A 22,901-nucleotide genomic window follows, 5' to 3' on the forward strand; every position below is an offset into this window, starting at 1 on the left:
AGCACAAATATTAACCGTTTGCAAAGAAGACTGGGATAGCTGAAAACCCATTGCAGTTACAAGCCTTTAGATGCCAAAAATTTGGTAACAACCTGGAGATTGCTAGCTTGTGTTTGCCAATAAAGGAGGCCTATAGGGATGTTGTTGAGTCATCACGCTTTCTATACATAGCGCATCAACTACCTTTTTAATTACCCCAGCGCTTCTGCTCTTTTTGCTTCTGCAGAAATCTATTTTAAAGCAACTGAGAGGAACCAGGGATGGAGATCAAACAAACTGAACACCGACCAAAACCTATATTACTTGCAGTTGGAGCCTACATCTCTGCCTTGCTGCTTTTCCTTCTTGAAATGCTTCACAAAAAAAATCAAACGACTTTCCCAAGCACTTGGTAAGTCCACTGTTTGGTCCCTCAGCCCAAGTGACGTGCCACCTTTGCTTTCACTCAGTACCACACTTCAGTGTTTGGTCCCGTTTCATCCTACTGGAGTCCACACAGACAACTTTTTTTTCAGTTCTTTTGAGACAGAAATGTTAACTAAAGCATACAATTTAACATTACAATATTTAAGTTATGTTTGCTAATGTTTATAACAGTAACATACCATTACAGAATCACAAAGTACACAAATCCAAGCAAAGGCAACCTAAACTGTGGAACCTGAATATTCTATATAAGATTAATACTAGAGCTTCTTCCAGGTACCACTATGTACTTCAAGGGAGCTGTAAGTATTCAATTTGTAGTTTCTTCAGCCATGCAAAAACCCTACTACACAATATACAGCAGTAAGGTGTACCTGCAACAAGGCGTACATTATGTCACCTTCAGTGTTTTTAGTTATCTCAGCAGCTTCCAGAGAAGTTGGCTGGTTAAGAAAACAACAGCTTGAGGACAAAGCAAAAAGTTTTGGTATGACTGTCTCCTACCTATTGGAATGGATGAAATCTGAGAGTAGAGATCCAGCATGCGATTGCCATCTACATCTACTAGGTAGTTCCCTCTGCTCTCTTCGTAATTGCAAAAAAAGTGTACAGCTTCTGCATTCTTAAAGGAAAAAACAAGCAATGCTTTAAAAAGTAGCAGTATATGTACAAAGGCACAACTGATGGTTATACAGCACAATATGATAAAAATATCTAATAATAACATACAAAGACACATTATATTCATTGCATGTGAATTAACTGTAACAGTCCCTCTTTATAGAAATAGCCCTAAAAGGGCAAGTATGCACTTTTTCTACAGAAACAAAGCACAGACTTTGAGGAACTGCTCATTTTCGGAAGGCAATATGCACTTAGGTTGACATACTTTTAAGCTCAAGCTCAAATATACCTATGTGTTTGCTGGCCGGTTCATAACAACTTGCAAGGCACATACAGCATTTAAAGAAAAATCACTGATCCTAGCAAAATAATTCTGTAGTATTCAAAATACGCTAAAGAAGTTTTTATTCAAATGCACATATACACCATACATAATATTCTCAGCATGGAAACCCAGAGTCAGTGTTTCATCTTTTTTTTGGTATGAAATTAAACATAAAAAACCAGGATTTTAAAACAAGTTCTGAAACCACAGTATTAACACCCCCCAAAACTCAGAAAACTTGACAAATTACCTGAATGCCATTCAGCTGCTTCATTAATTCCTGTAGAAAAAGAAAACATCAAAGAGTCTCAGGTATGTAATTACCAAATACTGAATAATAATGTATGTTTCTTTTTTATGATCACATAAATCATGTGCAAAACTCGCAGTCCTATGTGCTTACCAGGCAACTCTACTTACCACATGAACATCCATAGTACACCTTGCAAATATTACAGTCAAAACCATTACCTGTGTCATACAGAGCCACATGGGCTGCAAACACAGTTTAATTGTAAATCTCCAAAAAAGGGAAAGCTGCCTCTTTATATTGATCAACTGAACTCAGAAAACAAGAGAGAAATCAGAAAAGAAGAGAAGCCAGAGACACACAGAACGGATACTGGCACATTGGTTCTAGAAAGACAGCTCCTTTTTTTAAAAAAAATAACAACAACCACCAAACAGAAAACCAAAAGCACAACAACAACAAGGGCACACACAAATACTGACTCTGCCGGAGCAAAACAATGTCCAGCAAACTGAAACTCTTGCTTCATTTCAAAATTGAAGCATTACTTCACATCATAAAAAAACCAACTAAGTTTCTCTTTCAGCAGGAGCACAGGTAATCAAGCCTGATGAGACCTTTCATCAAGGTGATGCTCTTTTGCTTTCAGTTACTTCACATGGGAAGTACCAGCTGAGACTGAGAGCTCTCTCTCAGAGAGGGGCATTTTATTCATGAGCTTTCCATTCTCAGCATCTTGATAAAAGTGGGCACAGACTATTGTGAAATTATGATTATTCATATCACATTTAAGGTTTGGAATAAAAGTTGTTTTCTAGCAAGTTAAACACAGCTAAAGAAAAAAATCCCCACAAGCTACTATACTTTGGGAACTTACTCTAGATCGTGGTCCAGGAACTTCTGTCTTCATTAGAGGTCCGTCATAATCAAAATCAACATCAATTTTAGCAGCAGCTTGACTGATATATCTGTGTCCTGTAAGAAATAATGAAAGCCTGAGTACAGACCATATTTTCTGTGCTCTCCTCTCAGAATAAATATCCATACCTTACCTGACAGACCACTTGACAGACAAGACCAATTACATCGAACTGTCCAAAGTGAACTAAGTACCTCATCTCTGACAAGCGTTAAGATAAAACTAATACCAGTGAGATGGCTTTAAAAAAAGTTAAAAAAATAATAAGTGAGATGACCAGGCACCCCTAGAGAAAGAGAGACAAATCCTACTGTAAAGGACAGGAGGACTAAGAGCATATCTGCTTCCATCTCTGTTGTTGAGCCTGTCCATTATGCCTTGCACGTATTTGCTGTCAATTCCCCACTCCTATGAAGTGACGGTTTCACCTGCTATCAGTAATAACTGAAAAGCCTGATGGAGTCCACAGGTAAAAACCATTGTCATGTTCTGCAGTAGCTTGAAGAACACCATTTGGGAAAGATTTGTCTTAGAAAGGCAAGTGGTTGTGTTTAAAATAAATTCAACATATCACATGAATCCAGCATCTTGCAGTGCAGCTCTGACATCTGGGTCAACAACAGTGACAGTTTTCCCTCTGATCCTGCCTCTGACCTTGCTGTTCTTTACCCACGTGTGAGACTGGGGAATCATAATAACTGTGACACCTTAATGAAACCAAAAGGCAAAAATCTCCTGTGCTTCATCAACAACAGGCTTTGCTTCCATTTCTGAAGTAACTGTCTCAAAATACAGGGTTTAGGCATACTTCATATTACAGAGACAGTTCTGTTCAGCACATATTCCAGGTATGGACCTGTTCCATTAGGGGGATTTACAGGACGGCGTGGGAGTTGCACATCTGCAACAGAGGAAGCACAGCCTCCAGAGCCCAACACCAACGTGACCAGCAAGAGACTAGGAACTTGCTCTATACTCTGTGGTTAACTGTTGAATTGAACTAACACTCTTAATTACATTTTTGTCTTACGCTTAATTTAGGGGTACCACACTTGGACTAGATCAACACCCGAAAGATGAGGGCATAACTTATTTTCGTCTGGGATAAGCATTTTTAAGATGGTGCAATTTGGATAGCCCAAAACGAAGATCCTTAGCTCTCCTCGCCAGCAGAAAGCCGAGCCTCGTTCAGAGTGCGTGGCTCATGCCTGGGAGCCAGGGGACACCAGCCCTTGCCTGCGGGTTCAGAGCCACGCAGCAGCACAGCCTGAAGTCACCATCCACCAGCATCCCGCTGCGCCAGCGCAGCACTGCCAGATGCTAAAGGGACACAGCGCAGCCCGGTCCAGCAGGAGCCCAGCACTGGGGCACGCGGGGAGGCGGGCCAGCACCCACACATGGGAAAAGCGCCAGGGTGCAGCGCTGGCCCCGCTGTGCTCCCACCCAGAACCACCTCTCCCTGCCAGGGTTTTGTTTCTGAAACATACTAAAAATGGTTTTTGTTTGGAAACAATAGTTGTCAAATAAAACAAAAATGTAAATAAATTATATATCCTTGATAAATAGATATATTTACAAGGAGAACCATTTATCAAGGTCCTCTTTGATAAATAAATGGTCAAGGAAAACAGAAGGTATACTATGATACTGCATAGCACTGTTTTGAATACAGCCATTCCACCAAAATTTCCAACAGTGATGAGACATGTTCGCCTTAGTTTGTGTCATCCTGAGATGTCTCAAGCAAGCCTGATTTTGAGGAACTTCATCTGAAAAATCACAGCTCTTTGAAAGCATCTCTAACCGAGCACTTAAATTCACTGCTCACTTGCAGAAAACTTAGTCTGCAAAGATGATCCTTCTCCTCAGCTTTAATTCCAAGTCCTTGTATCTGAGATGCGTCAGTGCCTCTCTGCAAAGCTATTAATAGGTTTTGTTACAGCAACACCACTTCATTTTTGTGTCATTCTGTTTAGCGTTCATGTAAATTGGAGACCACACGGCAACTGCTCCACTGGGGGGAAAAAAAAGCTACTGCGTATAAAAGATCAAAAGCTACACAATTCATAGCCAATAAAGCTGCAGATTTAGCAGACACACTATGAAGTCTAAAAGAGGAAAAGGGACCAGACTACCCCTTTGTGCACCCTGCTCCTTCCCTGATGGAGATCACAGCAAACCAGCTGCAAACAGTTCTCCTCCTCCATGTCCTGTTCTCTCCATCGCCCCGGGCTCTGGGTGCTACTTGCTATGATAAAGGGGAAAGCACCAAGAGAGGCAAGGCACAGAGTACATCGGACATTTTGGCAGTCAGCAGTAACAGGAAAGACAGGGAAATCCAGCAGACACCTGGAATTGTTTGACACGGCTGTGAATTTAAAACAGGTGAACTATAACCCACAGGCATGGTCCTCCTCACCTCCTCCTCCCTGCCCTGCCCGGTGCTCTGCTGCCCCAGGCCCCGTGCTGCCGTGCCCCCTCCTCCAGCCATACACCAGGGTCCTCCCAGCCGCGGCAGCAGCTTACACAGGTGCACTGCCTTCCTCAGGCTTTTCAGCTCAGTTCTCATAAAAATGCACTGGTTTGGACACTGATTAAATATCTCCTCTTCTGTTAACAAGCAAGCCACCCCTGCCCTGCAAAAGTGCAAGATGCCCGACTGCCAGGCTCTAAACCCGAGACTAACAGTCAAAGATTTCCTGGCCATCACCTGTGAGGCATGGATGACATTCTCCCTCTTCCACTTCCTTAAAGGACAATCTGAAATATTTTAACAGATGAGGATTCTAAGTTACGCAAATATAAATGCTTCTCTAAGAAAGCTGTTGTGGATATTGCAAAGGGCACAGCCTCCCCTACAAAATGACAAATATTTACAGAGCTGTACAACTGCGAATTAATTTGGAGAATATTTTGCTGTTGTCCTAACTTGTTTATCACCACAAGAGGTTGCTTCCATCAGCCAGGCTATGTGACAAAGACAGACCAAAACCGGTCAGCCTGCTTTGTAGATCGTCATCATCATTACCTTTTTGCTACTGCTCATGCCACAGCCTCTTTTGCATAGGTACGTTGAACCAGGTACTTGCCAAGGCCACACGTGAGCAGTTACAAACACACAGTACTTTGCTGTGCTAACGCACGTTGGCATAGCTTGTCTCTATCAACAGCCAGGAAGCTATCAACAGCCACGTTTTCATACACAGCAAAGACTGACCAAGCAAAACTAAAACATACAGGTCTCCCCAGAAGAACAGTTGATTTAAAGGCCATTTTTATCAAATTAGTAATGTTGGCTAATTTGTGAGACATTATTTTTTAAAACAATAGCTTCAAGATCAGCTTATCCAAACCGCAATCATTTTCAAGCCTGCAAACCAGGGCCATCTAAAAAATGAGCAACACAAGTGACAGGGTTCCCTTCATTTACTTGTTATCTCCTAAAGGAGGCTACACATCATCAGGCTCTACTAGAAAATGATTTCTAGGCCGATTCATGAATACAAATTTAATTTGATATACTTGTTTTCAGGAGCCCACAGAGTATCTCATTTTATTAATGCTGGCATAACAGCAGCTACACCGATTTATTGATCCTTACACTTGCCAAACAGCCATTCTGCCTCCTAGCTCAGACAAACACTATGGTTTGAATTTGCCAGAGCAGTTTGCCATAAATAAAATAAAAATACCTTGCGTTACCAGATCAAGGGATTTTGAAAAGTAGGGGTTGTTTTTCTTCCCCTCAGGTAGAGAATGAAGAATACAGGCTAGAACAAAACTCGCAAAAAACCAAAACCTCAACATACTAACAAAGTCTTTGATAGAAAAAGCTAAAACCAAAGTGGAGTTAATCCTCAAAGTTTTTATTTTTTAATGACGTTCTTCTCCCTTTGAGAGTATAACATAAATGATTGGCACAAACTCACACATTTCTAGAAAGGTCAACAGATTTATTCCAAATAGCCCACTTCACTACTCATCAGATATGTATACTTGTTCACAGGGTTGGTTAAAAATAAACCAAAGAACCCGAATTTTAGAACACAAAAACATGGCTCCCCTGCTTCCCCCTCTTTTAACTCTTCTTTTTCTTCCCTTACTCTTATTCCAGTAAATCGTGACACTGATCAGAAAAGTTAATGACACTCTAAATGGCGAGCTCCTGCAAAGAGCTCAGTCTCCACGTGACTTGCATTGGCACACGCAGGTTGTGCAAGTCACTGGCACTCACACGTGAAGAGCTCCCCTCATCAAAGAGCATCTTCACGGCAAGAACACGAACTGTCTTGCTGCGACATGGCTGAAGACTTGTGAAGCCTAATGCCACCGCAGTGCTCAGGGACCTGTCCAAATGCTCGTGGAAATGAGACGAAAGGAAGCAACGCAGCTTTTACCAGCCAAGGGCTCCCGCTCAGCTTAACGCTGCAGAGTTTAAGGAACAGGGGGTTATTGCCACAGCACCACTCCCCTTCAGACAGCCCGTTTCGTTAGTCTCACAGGCTGCCCTTATTGTACAGGCAAAACTTGGAGCTCAGACCGCTCTCAAAAGGCACCGACATCAGAGCCCTGGTGAACGATGGTCTGGCCACCCCTGCATGAAGACTCACCAGCTTTTTGGCATCCCTTGCTCTGGATACTCTGCAGCGCTCTGCCCTCCAGTCCACAAATAACCGCAGGGCACGGGCGCTGCCTCTGGCTTTCAGGTGCCCAAGGCCCTGCATGCAGAGCACAGAGCTGGGAGGCAGCGCGCTCTCCCGCAAAGGCTTTTCCAAGCACTTGGACACCGTGACGGATGGCCGCCCCAATGCCTGCTTTATTTTGCCTCGAGGAGGATTGCAGCCCAGAGGCCATGCTCTGGTCTCTCTTGCTTCCCCCCCACCCATGGTATTAGTATCTCATTCTCTTAATGATGCAAGTAAATCAGATCACTCACTGTAGTGTTTCACCCCCTAGTAAACTGCAGCATACTCTGCTCAACTGGCATTGTTGTCTTGAAGGTACTCAATATACTTTACAACACAGCCAAAATTATTCCTGTTTGACTTTTTAATATCAACTTACCCTGCAATAGGAACCTTGAAGTCACCCTGTAACTCAGGCTACTCCAATTTGATACTTAAGAGTTTACACGTTTGCACATCAGGTCTAGGTTTTGAACACTGCACTTTAGCCTCTCCAAAAGACAGTAGAGAACAGGACAGATAAAAACTGAGATTCATATTATGTCCAAGCAATGTATTTTCAAGAATTAGGAATCCCTGGTGGCTGGTCCTTCAGTGAAGTAACAGCACTACTTTTGTAATAACAGAGCCAGAATACAGAAAATGCCACAAAATCAAGTGAGACCCAGATTTCCCCAAATGCTGAAACTCTCCAACAAACCTCCACAGTGTGTATGTTTATTATGATTTTGTCACTGATGGACTGACAGCATGTGCACATGATAACCTGTCACTGCTGATACCGATGTACCCGTACTGCTCTGACTCCTCCATGCAAAACGCCTGATGGCTGTACAGCTTTTTTATTTTAGAATTTCTTGAAAAGATGGAATCTCAATAAAGATATATTACTGGCCTAAACATCCTCACAGATCTTTTTTAAAAAACAATATAATTTTAAATTAATATTCTTCAATTCATATTACACTACAACCTGTATGTAAATCAGTACCTAGACTTTTAACTAAAGTTACGCTCTTAAGCCAACGGACCAAGTCAATCCACTGACTTTCTGCTGAGGTCTATGATCAGACTGCAATACAAAAAGGGTTTCTTGTGTTACATTAACTTATGAACAGGACCAAATGCCATGACCTCAGCTCTCATCTTAAAAGTGTGTACAGGTAATGGGCTACAGCAGAGTGTCTGCCTCTGAAGAACCATTAGGAAAGCTCTTAAATTACATTTAGCTGGCATGACTAAGAACAGTACCCTCTTCTCCCTGGTAAACAAAGCTGGCTCTTTGCATCATGACAGAAGTCAAAAAACAAATGTCTGTACTAGTAATGAACCTAATTATCAGAGAGCACATTGTCTGAACAATTTGCAGAGAATTTTCTATCCATCCCATTTAAAGAAGGTGCGTACAATAATTTAAATTCTACTTTTCTAGATTCTTGTGGACTTCTCAAAGCTCTATGCAACACCCATAATCTTTCTAAACATTTGAGTAACATAAGCAAACTACTATATCCTTCCTCTTCATCAAATGGGATGTCGTAATTTGCTAGCAGAGAGAAAAGCTCATTTTCCAACTTGTCTTCTATGCTACCCTCATGACTCACCAGGTGTCTCAGCAATTTTTAAGAAAGTACCACATTGCTATGGCAACATAATTAATATAAGTACACCCTTTAACATTTTGTGATGTTGGTAGTTACAAAGAGCACTACTGTTAGCAGGTCTCCGTGCTAAGTTAATTAATCTCTGCTAACAAGAGCTGGGTTCAACACAGGGCTAGAAAGAAATCTCTGATATGCTTAACCACAAATAACACTCATATAAACACAGCTCCTGAGTGTACAACAACTGGATATTACCTGGAAGAAACTCCAGTGGAGGCACTGAAATTACATCGATGTACTAATTAAAGAGAAGGAACTACCCCAAGGGGAAAAAAAAAAAAAAAAAAAAAAAAAAAAGAAGATAGGTGAAAATAAATGCTGGCATCCCAGATCTCTGAAATGCAAGCGTTTCACTGGGAAGGAGTGCAGAGTGAAAGCTCTCTGGTCCCCACAGAGGCACATTACACGAGCCATAGGACTGCTGCCCTGTGCAAGTGCAGCAAGGCAGTCTCCCTTGCATGCCTTTAACTTCCACTCCACAGTGTCTATCAAGCCGCTTTCCAGACAGAATTTTTGGAGTGTGGAGGCCCTGACAGCCAAAAGTAGGAGGACTGCGATTTCCCCCAAGTCCTCTTTTAGGTGTTGCAAGTAGAATCTGTTACTAACAGATCTTGAAACAGAATGGCAAAAGGCCAGGCTAGCTAGAGATGTTTGGAAAACGAACATCGCTATTGCATAATATTGTGAAAACTGAGATTGCTATTTACAGAGTGGTTACGCTCTAAGATCAGAAGCTCTTCCACATGAGATTGTCTGCGTTTCAGTACTCCCACATACACACTGGAGATTTTATTGGAAGAGGATTCTCCAAAGACGAAATAAAAATCCAGTACCAAACAGGCTGTACAGAAGTGGAAGCTCCTGTAAGAAAGAACAAGAACAGTTCCCCCTCCCCATCACAGCATAATCCCAAATCAGCTCTTCAGCAGAGTTACAGGAGCATCCAACTGCTGCTTTTCTTGTAGTTCTTATGGTCTGAATCAGTCAGAACATCCTTCATCATTTGCAGCACAACAGACCACACTATCAGCTACAGAGCTCATCAGGACATCTTTTGAGATGAACAGCCACAAGGAACACCCAGGTGGGAAAACACAGCCAGCACTGCCACAGCCACTCTTTGTGGCACAGGAAGAACAAGAAAATTAGATAGGAGCAAAGGCCTTACATTCACTCAACGCACTGAGAGCTGAAGTCCAAACTTAGCCTTGCAGCAGCGCCTCCTTCCAACAAAAGGGGTTTATATGAACATTTTCATGTATCTCAGCTTTTTCTGGGAACGTCTGATCAGACAGAATAAAGGTTCCTCAGTCCAGAGGGAGAGGTTGCACTCCAGAGCCATCAATGGCCAGTTCCCAGGGCACCAGCTGAAGCTGACCTCAAGCCCATGTTCTCTACAATCCAGAGAAGGGAACTGATCCTTGCTTACACCGCACATGCCTCACACGTATCCAGGTTGCTCTCTCTGCTTTCCTAGGGAAGCTCCTAATGTACAAACCGAATAAGAAAAGTTAAAAGTCTTAGCAAGACTTAGACTAATACTGAAGACAAAAGTAGAACTGAGAGTATATCTGACGGCTTTCTAACCTCTTTCTAGTAACTGTAATGGGGACAAGTCAATAATCAATATGAACATCTCTCAGATTTCACTGCAACACACCTGTGAGATGAAACTCTGTAGAGAGACAGGAAACTTCGAGATCGGTGAGGTACAGCCTCAGCCAGAGTTAGTCCATTTCAGGCACTGCAATAAAAGTGCAGAGTCTGGAGGAGAAAACCTGGACCTGCAAGGAGAGCCTGAAATAGTAGTGAGACCAGTTGAGAAAAAATTATGAATTCTTAGGGGAGGTAATAGGTTTCAAAGGTGTAAGAGGCTGCTGCAAAGAAAAAATAAACATTCCAGCTTCCAGGTCCTTTGAGGACAGTACAAATAGTAAGGATTTGCTTTTTTTCCTGTTTTTAAACTTAGGTTAAATATTAGAAAAAAGTTTTGAAGGTAAGGTCAGTTCACTGATACCGCAGATTGCCTGGGGAGGCTGCAGAAGCTGCACTGCTGGAGGCCTTTAGGAACAGGTCAGCATCCTAGAAGAGCACTGGCACGCACTGATGCAAACGGATGCTACCTTAAGGCTACCAGAAGACCGACCTTTTGGCATGCTTTTCAGTTCAGGATTCAAAGACTAATTCAGCCCCTTAAAGTTATCAGTAGGAAGCTGAACCTAAGATCTTTGGAGTCCCAGCCTGTCCCACCCTGCCAGCTAACAACCAACTGCATCTCCACCTGCCTTCAAGGCATGGAAATGAAACAGCTCTCCCACCACAGTGGCACAGCCAATAAAGCCAGAGCTGGCACACAGTGGAATAACAATTTACATTCAGACGATCAGCTGTGATCACCTGGCAGCACACCAGGCTGAGAGCAGCAACGGAACTCACTTCAGGTAAGGCGTAATGCCGAGGTACGTTGTCATTTCCCCAACATCAGCCACCTGTCCCAGATTTCCCAGCTGTTACCATACTACAGCACTATGCAGGAGTCTTTGTAAAAAAAAGGTAAGGCTTGCTACTCAGCCTACTGCCGTTCTTCTGCCACCCTTCAAATTCTAGTGAACTTTATCTTTGTGGCCAAACTATCAAGTATGTCAAATACATAAGGAAAATAAACACATATCTGATAAAGACACTTCTAAGCAAGGTGTTAAGGACTCTAAATACTTGGGCTTCATATTTTTGGGGAATATTTAAGTTGCACATTACTTTCATATGTTTTGCTTAGCTTTTGCATTTTGACCAACTTAAATGACTTTCATTATTGTCCCTCTCTACTTAGCTTGCTGTGGGCTAGTACTGTGCTAGTAATGAGAACACTACAAGCAATGGTTAAGTTAAAACATTCTCCAACCAGATGCTTATCTGTTATCTCATATTCCTTATAAGATTGAGGCCTTGAAATCTGTATTAATTAGAATTAAACACTATCCCCCATGTACAACTAGAGAAAATTTCCTAAAAATATTTTGATCTGTATAAAGTTTAGTCACCTTTGGCCCCACGTGTTTTACAACAGTGAATGCGCATGTAATTCTTCACTGCAGTGAAAGCAAACTTGCCACCATCCTTCCTTTTCACATGCCCCTTTTTTGTCAGTTACCAGCTTCTTTCATGCGAGGGGCCAGCACAATGCCAACTCCCACATTTGCTTTAAAAATCAGAAACAATCAAGGACGAAGAAAATCTCCTTTTGTAAATAAATTTATGGCAGATTCAAGATTATTGTGCTTAATGCACACAAACAACTGAAGCACGACAGCCCACAGACATCGAGATTTCTACCAAGAGGCAATGTATTTTCTCCTCCTCTCCACCTCCACCTCCCCTTTGCAAACCCTGTCATTCCAGTACCACAGAAAAAAAGTTAGCAGACCAAATGGCACCGCAGGATTTTTGTGGGAGTAATGCACAAGTCTCTTTTTTAGTCTGTAAAGCTCTGAACTTCAGTGCTCAAAAATACCTTGGAGGAGAGCACTGTGGAGCAGGGAGCTCCTGGACGCTGTCCTCTGCGTTCCCCTAAAAGCCAGCAGAGACCAACAGCGCTGCAACCTTAGGTGGGGCTCACCACGAAAACCGCCTCAAGCTCCAATTTTTGCTACAAGCATCAGAGCCTCCTGCCTATTCTGTCAGCCAAGAATACTGCAGCCTAAAAAACGGACGGGATACTGTGTCTTCTGGCGAGGGGCTTTCCTCTTGCTCCACCTTTTCTAATCTCTGGACAACACACACACAAACCATTCACTCCCAAAGGCCGCAGGTCTGTTCTACAACCAGCAGCCAAGGCCCCCTGTTTGCTTCTACATTTTGGCAGGCTTTCCCACTTTCCCAAGTTTTCTGAAAATGAGGATGGATTAATGGAGCGCAGAGTTGCTTTCCTTTCTCACTGAAGATCTACAGCCCCCTCACTGCAATGGTGAGAAGAGTGAGTTAGTGCGTCGGCCCTCCAGTGACCTCAATATCTCACACAGCTGTATTTGTCTTTATAGTTCGGAAGCAGCAAGACATGGGGAGGGACAGGGAGCATTAAGTGATGCTGAGATGACAGATGAGCTCAAAGGACTGACAACTAACGAAGGCCTGCTTGCTGCAAGCAGTTTCCATTGTCCACTATCGACCAAACAATCACTGCTCTTGCACAGCGCAGATAATCAGTGCGTCACTCCCATAAATAGAAGCGCATCCGAGGCTGAAACACTGACCTAATACTTTTGCAATAGTTACAAGACCAGACTTTGTGTTCTTTAGTCAAAGGTCAGTTGCTCCCCGAAGTGTATTATTTAACAGGAAAATCAATCATGTTTAAGTTTCTGAGCAAATGGACTGTTTGCCTGGCAGGAGCAGAAGCAGCATAGTGGCACTGCAGAAGAAGGGCTGGAGAAGAAACATTCGGTATTTACTCAGTCACAGAAAAAGCCATTCAACCATACTGTGTTCAGTATAACACCACACAAAATGGATGCTAGTTCTTAGACTCTGCACTGCTTTGTCCAACAAAGCCAACAGAAATTTAGTTTTTCTATTTCACAGTGATTGCAGGTTTAATATTCACACAGACATGCTAAATTACCAGCTGGGGCCAAGTAAGAACGTGCCATTATACATGTAGAGAGAAAGAAGAAAACAGTAGAAAAAGAAGTAGTGAAATTACATAAAGTAGAGAAAGTAGTTTGATGCAGTGCAGTAGGTTTTTATTTCACACAACAGCTAACTCCCTGCAGAAACACACATCCCCAGTAAGGGCCTTCAAGTCACTCACACAAAACCTCTCCACAAGGGAAGATGGGCAGGGTCACACCACATAGCACAAAGACAAAAAACACCTGATTTTGATGGACGATTGTTCTCTGCACCAGGTAGCATCAGGAAGTAAGAGCAGAGTTCCAAGGGACGAAGAGCTTTGTTTCAGTTAGTGTGTTTACAAAACAAATTATCAAGTAAATGAGTTCTTGTTTGCAGAAAAAACTAAAAACAACCCAAAGCACCTTTGTGGGCCAATTCTGACTACAACTGCATCATTAGCTAAGATGCAGAACATCACGTTCTTCAGTTTTTGAAAGATAAACACCACTGGACAAACCCCAGCACATTCAAACTGGAATATTGTCCACTAGTGTAAAGTGAACACTTACCAAATACAAAGCAAGAAAATACAAAAAACCACTTACCAAATACAAGCAGCCTGGAGTTTTGCTGCAGGCAACAGGTCAGCTGTCGACTAAGCAACATGTACGCCATTTTATCTTTTGTTTACTTAAAAAGACTCAATCAGGAGAGATTTCTTTCCAGCTGACGCTCTGAAAAAAAGAAATGCAAACATTTATTCACATCCCTATGGATGCAGCCACTATTACTGTGCCATTCGTTTCAATTTCCCCTTTCACTAATTTAAATCCAAAGAAACGGAATGCATGCTTTGATGGATTAAGGCTGATGTTCAAAGCAGTCTCAGGGTTGAGACTCAAGTCTGATGATAGGTCTTGTTGAGGCAAATAACTTCTAGGCCAAATTGCTGTCTCCCAGCTTTAGCGGGGCCAGGAGGTAAAGATCATTACCTATTTTCCCTTGCTGCTCTTCTCTACTTTCTCTGTATATGTGGACTACATTGAGCTTTAAAAAAACTGTTTCCAAGTTAGTCTCTCAAGCCAATCTATTATTTCAAGTCAACCTAAGTTTATGAGAAAAATCTCATCTAATATAAAAAGACAGCAGGACAAGCATTAGGAAACAAAAGAAAATCAATCCCCTGAAAGAAGTTTCTACCAATTAACCACATCTCTATTAAGACAGACTGTGGGAGCTGGGATAGTTAATTTTCCTCTTTGTAGAGTGTTCTGATGTGAGAACAATGTTGATAGCACACTGATGTTTTTAGTTGTCGCTGGGTAATATTTATACTAAGTCAAGGGCTTTTCGGTTTCTTGGGCCCTGCCAGCCAGAGGGCTGGAGGGACACGGGAAACTGGGAGGGGACACGGCTAGGACAGGTGACCCAAGCTAGCCAAAGAGGTATTCCATACCATATGATGTCACGGTGAGTATATAAACTGGGGGAAGAAGAAGGAAGGGAGGAACATTCAGTATCTGTCTTCCCGAGTAACCGTTACACATGACAGAGCCCTGCTGCCCTGGGGATGGCTGAACACCCACCTGCCCGTGGGACGTGGGGAATGAATTCCTTGCTTTGCTTGTGTGCGTGGCTTTTGCTTTACCTATGAAATTGTTCTTATCTCAACCCTTGAGTTTTACATGCCTTTCCGATCCTCCTTCCCATCCCTCTGGGTGGGAGGGAGTGAGCGAGCAGCTGCGTGGGGCTGGGTTGCCGGCCGGGGTTAAACCACAACATTCCGCCTGAAGGCAGCTCTGGTTGCATCCCATCAATGTGAAGGGAGGAAGTACAGGGGCCTGGGTCTTCTCAATAGTGTCCAGAGTCTGGATGAGGAGCAGTGGGCACAAACTGAAACACAGTAAGCTCCACCTAAACCGAGAAAAGCCCTGGACAGGTTGCCTAGAGAGGATGTGGAGTCACCATGCTCAGAGATATTCAAAACCCAGCTGGACACGGTCCCGAGCAGCCTGCTTTAGGTGATACTGCTTGAGCGGAAGGTTGGACCAGATGACCTCCAGAGGACACTTTCAACCTCAACCACTCTGTGATTCCAGCTCAGTCAGTTAAATATAAATGACACAGAGTCAAGTAGCATGAACGACAATACAACTCGTCTTTCACTCCGGATCACCCATGCAAAAAGCCTGGCTGGAAGTCATAAATAGACGAAACAGATCATTGAATTATTATCCAGGACACAGGTTAAATTCAGACTTTACACGCAGAAGTGTGGTACCCTGTGTCCTATGCAGGATACTAGGGGCCACTTTTGCCTGTACAGACTAAGCTGGCGTTTTGCGCCTGCTGGATCTCTCCCCACCCCCAGTGGGTGTAGACCATCTAGTAGCAATGGACCGAGGCTTGCAGCCCAAATGAATTGTCACCATTACCTGTAAACCTCCTGGAAAGAACTCTATTTAACAAATACGCTCTGAGAATGGATCTGACCTTCCAGTGGAAAGAGATCACAGCTTACTGCTTACATCGTTTCTATGCCATCAATAAAATATGCAAACAGATATTGATGACTAGATGCATCAATATTGATGACCAATGCAGGGAAGCATTGATCTATCGATACCATGATAGGAAGTATTTTTTACCTAATGCTAATATAGCAGAAATCTAATTTCTGTATCGTCATCAGCCAAGATACCGTTTGCTTTCCACCACACTTGAGCTTTTACGAAATGGGCAAAAGAAAACAAAACCCTCCTTGTCTACAGAGATCTATTAAATCATGAACCTATTAACACCCAGGTAACAAAGAAAATTCCCTGTGCCTTCCCAGACAATTGACACAGCACTTCATTTTACTTAGTTTGCTCTGAGTTCAATTCAAAATTCCAGGTATTTTGAAATCTGCCAAGGTGAGCAAACACTTGCACAACATTTGTGCACATGCTGGAAAAAGCTAGACGAGCTTCATAAGGTTTGGGGTCAGAAGCGTAGGGGGAATCAGTTATTTTTTTTCAGAAAAGGGTAACTTCATTTATAAGACAAGATTAATTTAATTAATTTTTTTTCACTCTCCGCTTCTTTAGTTGTGCTAACTTTTGCATAATCAATGCATAAAAAATATCCCAATATCATAAATTTCTTATCTCATGACCATCCTCTAGCAAAAAACAAAAGCAAGTCAGTCAGTAACACTACCACTACGGAAAAAAGCTGTTAAAGGGTGAATCCCCTCAGCATCTCTCACAATGATTAACCACCTTGATTGATGCCCTCTGGTCAGTTATTTATCTGTACTTCTGCAATCTACAATTCCCTCCTTAAGTTTGCTCTGCAAGTATTACTTTTTAGAAATCTCCAGAAGCCTGTTAAAAGCTTACGTGAACACAGCTTTGCAGGAACTAACAAATGGAGCAGTGCAAACATACCCAATGACAGAAGGCTGAAACAACCCACCGAGGTTCGCTTCATCATTCTCATCCCCTTCAGGCATCTCCCGTGGGTGCTCTGCTACCAACTGTCTAATCTGCCTTCCCCACAATGATAAGATGCCTCTTTAAATATAAATCAAACATCCCTTCCAGTCACACTACATGGTTGTACCCACTAGCATCCAGGGGTCCCTCCAGTGGCACCTACTCTTCCTTCCCTAGGTGAACCACTCCTATGTGTTTGCTCCCAGAATGTTATTTTATCCTTTACTGTTTAAGTCCTTTAATGGTCAAAATACAGTATTCATAAAAGGCTCAAAAATACATTTGGAAATGGTATTGGCTTTCTGAAATACTCGTAGAAAAAAAATAAAAAAAAAAGTTGTGAGAGGTTTAAAACCAAAGTAGCATAGCCCTAATTTTCCTTGACAGGTTATATAAAAAGTTTTATCATTTTCTAGTCCAGAGTCAGAATAAATCATGCAATATCACATGTGAGTATAACTAAAACCAACTTCTTTTCCATCTTCATTACACACACAAATTCTCACAGGAGATCAGCTGATGTGATTGGTATATTTGTCTAAGAAGGTATTATTTGGTTATTATAATAACCAATTGAATTTTGCCTCCATAATCCATCTCTTGATCAATTCCCACTGGCCCATCTTCTTCAAGCACTGCAAGCAGCAGCGGCAGTTTGCAAGCCAGCAGAACTCTGCTCTCATGCACACACCAAAACAACAGCAAAGCCTCGCTCATCACCACTGCTGCTTCAGAGCAACTGCACACAGTTTCAGATCTTTAAAATCAAGGCAAAATACAGCCGCTGATTTCAGATATCAGACTGCATAGGGGATTTGAAGGATAATGTTTGGAGTAAATATGTGATTAAATGCTAGTTACCTTAGACCTTAAAGAAATGACTCTTCCAGAAAAAGAGATTCACAAAAGTGCCTTACCTAAACATTTTTCCTCTAACGGCAACTGAGTCGGAGAAGACCATTATTACAGATGACCGTACAAAACAACTATTCTGAAGTGAATGTTCAATACATTAATTTTCAGATATATTTGCATATATTTTTGTATGTAACTGCATTACATAAAACACATGCATTGGCAAATATAGTGTAACTCAGTCACATTCTTTCAGTAAGAAAAATTATTTTCAAAGAGGAAGCTCAGTACAGTTTATTAAGCACATGAAACATAAGGATATGTGAATTTTTTAAAATGCACACTGCGAAACTGGATGGATTTTTTTTAAAAAAACAAGCAACTTTTAAAATCCCATACTGAGTGATTATTTCTGACAGGCAAAATTAGTTACTAGGAACGACAACAGCCATTCAGCAGCAGCAGGGTATTGTGAACATATAAAGATGCATTGTTTCCATGAGCGTGTAATCTGTAAGATAATGTTTCTTAGGAGGAACCCCTGGAAAACATAAAAAAAAATGAGGGGGACCCCAATATTCAGGAGGGCTTGATCCAGATACAAGAGTGAAAATATAGGAACTAGCAGTTTGTGTTAAATTCTTGCTTGCTAGCAGGGAAACTAATGCAGCGTGACATCCGTGTTTCAGACTGCAGCTTGTAAAAACCTCCCTCAAAGCATCCCTGGGACAGATGCAAAGGTAAGAGGTGAAACAGAGACACTGCAGGATGTGGATGCAAAGTTAGCACTGCAGATTTGCATCTCCATCTTGCAACTCATGCCAAAGACACAGAAGCCTGTTTTAAATTCACGAGGGCACATTCATCTGTCCCTCAGCTGCTCCAAACCCATTTAACCAGGAACAATTAAGCGACTTAGAAACAGCAGCACAAGCTGCACAGGGCAATTACTCCACAAGCCTACACAGTATGTATTTGGGGAGCAGGGAGGTAAAGGCGAATTCATTCCTTTTTTTGATGTTCTCCTTTGCTTGACTTTTCTGTGATGCACAGCAACAAGGGTATTGTCATGCTATGTGTTAATGGTGAAATTTAAAACATCTCAAACCATCTTTTAGTCCTGTTTGCTTGGATCCATCTCGATGTGAAAACACTGCAAGGCTTACCCATTTTGCGAGCTGTGCAGGGTCTGCTGGCAGGCGCAGGGGCAGCAGCCCCAGGCCCTGGCACTCTGCCACCCTGCAGACTGCCGTGGACACTTCCCTTCTTCGTGGGGAGCCCACAGGCAGCCCCAGCTTTACGCCTGGAAGCAAACCCACCCTTCCCACACTCCAGCCTTCCCTCGCATCCTGGAGGTGAGCTGGTATAGATAGGGTGTTTCTCAAAGAGGCGAGAAGGCTCTTCAGTTCACAGCTCAGCATGATTTGACACTGCGTTTTCTGCATCTGTTTGGTTTGGGTTTTTTTTAACAGTGGAAGAAACTGCAAATTGAGAGACTGAGTCAGCTACAGTTCCTGTGACTAGAACAAAAGAGCAATATTGAAAAGCCTGGCAGTACTCAGGTAGCCATGCTGGATGGAAGCGGGAAAACACTGCAAAGCTGAGTTTCTTTTGGAATTAACAGTTAAGTTTCCTTGGCTTCACAGGATAGTGAGTCCAACTACTGTTTCAAAGACTCACAACGTGATAACACAAAAAACTGGACCACTAAGACTTTATCTCCCACGAGCTCTTGCTTCTCCTTTTCTAACCTCCACAATGCTCCCAAACCTGCACATCAGGGCTCTTCAAAGAGCTTTTCTGGAAGAGAATCAGACTGGAATATATCAGAGGCAAGCTGGAAAGAGTTTGGATAGCGGGGCCAGGACACGGGCACCAAGAAGAATGAGTCACAGCTCCCGTCACATAAGCAGTGACTGCTGTACACTAAGTCAGAGTTGCGATAAGCAATTCTGAAAGAGATGAAAGATAAAAAAGCTGCCAAAACCACAGCTGGATGGAACTGCAGCTTCTGAGCTCAACAGGGACAAGCTTTCCAGCCTCGTTTACGCTGCCCAAGTCCTGTCATCTCTTCTTCTGCAACAACACGACAAGTTAGAAGGAAAAATCTTAACCAGTCCTACATTCTACACCCTGTAAACTCCTGGGAGTCCTGTTACTCATTTTTTATCATCTTCATGAACTTCTGGCAGGTAGCGTTCTGCATCTGGGGCCCAAAAAACAGAGTTGAAGGGCCTTGTCTTTAAAATAAATACATAAATAAATGAATGAATCCAAGGCTGTTGTTAAAAGGGGGCAAGTCTCCTGGTTTGCAGAGTTCATGAACAAGCCTCTTTCATGACTTTGGTGATGCAGCTCAAGTATTTTACTTCTAAAAACAGCTCAAGAAGATCCCAGAGTCCAGAATATCCGCACAATTTCACAAAGAAACAGAAGCATGGGTGAGGTGGAAGACAGTAGAGTCTGTCATCCTTTAACTATAATCGAGCCCTTCCTTAGTCTGCATTTGCAAAAGAACAAGGCAACCTAATGTCATCATGGTATTTACATAAAAAGATTCAACATATACAGCACTTGCTGTTCAAAAATGCACTGCAGTCATTAAGTACCACCACACCCTCCTTTGGGGAGACAGGGAATGTTCACATCGAATAGATCAAAGCAGGAAAAAACTGCATGACTTAACCAGCTGTTATTGATGGAGCGAAGGGTGACATTAGAAATCCTGACTTACTGCTTTAGCCACTTAAATTTACCAAACAGCAAAGTAAAGAAAGAAGCCTGCCAGCATGTTGATGTATTTAACTGCAATTCACTTGGTCCCAGAAGCAGAGTTAAGAGTTCAATATAGACTATGTAGTTATGAAAGCCTGAGTGCACCCAATGAAATACAGCGGGTCCTTTTAATTCAACAGGGTGGGGTTTTTTTCAAAGGTATAGTTCTGACAATTTTTTTAATTCTCTTACAACATCATTTGCAAGAGAAGTTTGTTAGAGTAACATCAAGAATCCCTCGTGATGGCTAGACTAAGGCTATCTTAAATCATCACGGGAATAGGAAAGTCCTGTCAAGTGGGACTTGTCAGAAAATTTGCCTTTAGTGTTCATATAAGGCTGGCATTAAAATTTCCATCCAGCACCTGTACAAACTCAGCACAAAACAAAGGCAAACCCCTTGACTTCAGGAAGAACAGTACCTAGCACCATCCTCACGGGATGGCACAGAAAAGAGACAAGCTGCTCTTCAACCAACTTGGTCAACCAAAGGCCACAGCCTCATACTTCAAAAGCCAAGGTGGTTACAAGCACCCCACAGCACCAAGGCCACATATCGGGAACACTACAGTGACCAAGACATTCTGTGTAAATCTGCTGGGTCTACGGGACAACCCACACATCAGAAGGAGACCCTCGAGCACTTTTCTGGCACAATTTCAGAGGCAGCAGCTGAAAAAGTCAGTGCAAAATGTGACTGTCACCAATGAACGGCAGGTTTGCTTGCCCTTGGAGTGTGCAGCTCGCCAAGGCATTTCCCACTAAGCAACACTGACAACAAAACCAGAAACAGCAGTCTGCAAATGGAAACGTGTACCCACCACCAAAATGGATTTTGCCAGAAAACACAAGCTGACAGTTGCTTTTGCTGTTTATGTCTCTAATAACCATAATGGCTTTGTGTAGAACAGAATGTAATTGGAAACTCCATGATTGTACTTAAGTTGTCAAGGACACAGTTGTCATAGTTACAAGTAAAACTCAAGTGTCTGTTATTCATGGTTGCTTATTTATTTATTGACACCAACAGGATCAAATACTCCCACTACTGTTCAGAAAAACAGAAAAGGGGAGACTGGTTTCATCCTTTAAGTCTCAACAAAACAGTAAATATTGCACACGACAGTGTAAGTCTTCCCTAATAAACTGGCTTTTTGCACAGCTGCCTTCTCTCACTCCACCTTCAGCTGGCATTCAAGTCAGTCTGTTCCGAAAAATGCAGCAAAAGCCCCAAGCAAGATGCAACACATGGGACAAAAACCTCACAGCTGTGGCTTGGAAGTACTGAAGTACTGTACAGTATCCATCATGACATGGCAACACCTGCCTGAGATACCTACATGCGACCAGCAACCAGGTCAGAGCTGAACCAGCAGCAAAGCTAGAACAGAAACCTTCAGTCCTTCCATCAAGTTTTAAAACTCATCTACAGTCAGAAATGTCATTACACTCATGTGTCCAGGTTCTCCTCCTTAGATATCCTCTAAACAGGGTTTGGTGGTTGGATATGAATACTTTTTTTTTTTTTTTTTAAATACAAAAATCCTTCAGCCCTGGTCTCTGTTTACCCCCTCTCCAACAAATATTGGACGAAGAAAAGATTCCTGATCCATAATCCAATGAATACAGGTGGGAACATTGTGATTATAGCACATTAGGATTCAGGTGACCTATGGAACTTTTTGAGTTGCTCATTTTTGATTCAAGAACTATTTGAACAGGTAAGCTAGGATGAGACGTGCCTACACTTTGCCTGTGAAAGAAATACATTGTCTCAGGAAAAGAAAAAATGGGGTCAAAAAAGCATCTGTTAGAAATTGGGCCAGTTCTAGATCCACAGCTAAAAATACCTACATGAATGGCATAACTGTATGTAAGTGTTGGTAAAAACCAAACACAACTAAACTAATGGCAGATGAAAATTTTAAGATTTTATTTTAGTTTGTCATTCCTTAATAGTTCCCACTGAAAGAAATTGCACTTTGATATTTCAGTGAACTTTACTAGTAAGCTATGCATAAGAACCTCTCTTCAAGCCTGCATATTTTGAATTCATTATTTTAAATGCAGATGGCAGCAACATATCCAAACCATGCCTTTAATTTCCACACGTTTCCCACACCAAAACAGTCCAGCTCTCGTCGGGTTAAACAGCTTAGATGATGATACAGCCTGCTTTTCACATTAGTTGCTCCACAAGTGTTCTGTAGCTTTGGAAAAATTAAAGTATTGCAAAATACCCTCAAGTGGAGCTTCAGCCAAGGAAATTGAGTTATATTCCTTGTAAG

General features: G+C 42.2%; 1 protein-coding gene across 2 annotated transcripts in view; it reads right to left on the bottom strand.

Moving 5' to 3' along the window:
• Positions 1–22,901, bottom strand: part of ABAT (4-aminobutyrate aminotransferase) — a 57,453-nt gene that overhangs the window by 20,488 nt on the left and 14,064 nt on the right. For both annotated transcript variants that reach the window (XM_040591869.1, XM_040591868.1), the window contains exons 2-5: positions 14,110–14,238; positions 2,503–2,600; positions 1,626–1,655; positions 931–1,048 (exon numbers count right to left, since the gene is read on the bottom strand). In XM_040591869.1, coding sequence (XP_040447803.1) covers positions 931–1,048; positions 1,626–1,655; positions 2,503–2,600; positions 14,110–14,179 — 316 coding nt within the window. In that variant the 5' untranslated portion in view covers positions 14,180–14,238. The remainder of the gene's footprint in view (positions 1–930; positions 1,049–1,625; positions 1,656–2,502; positions 2,601–14,109; positions 14,239–22,901) is intronic.

This window comes from Falco naumanni, chromosome 4, assembly GCF_017639655.2.
Source record: "Falco naumanni isolate bFalNau1 chromosome 4, bFalNau1.pat, whole genome shotgun sequence".
NCBI lineage: Eukaryota > Metazoa > Chordata > Aves > Falconiformes > Falconidae > Falco > Falco naumanni.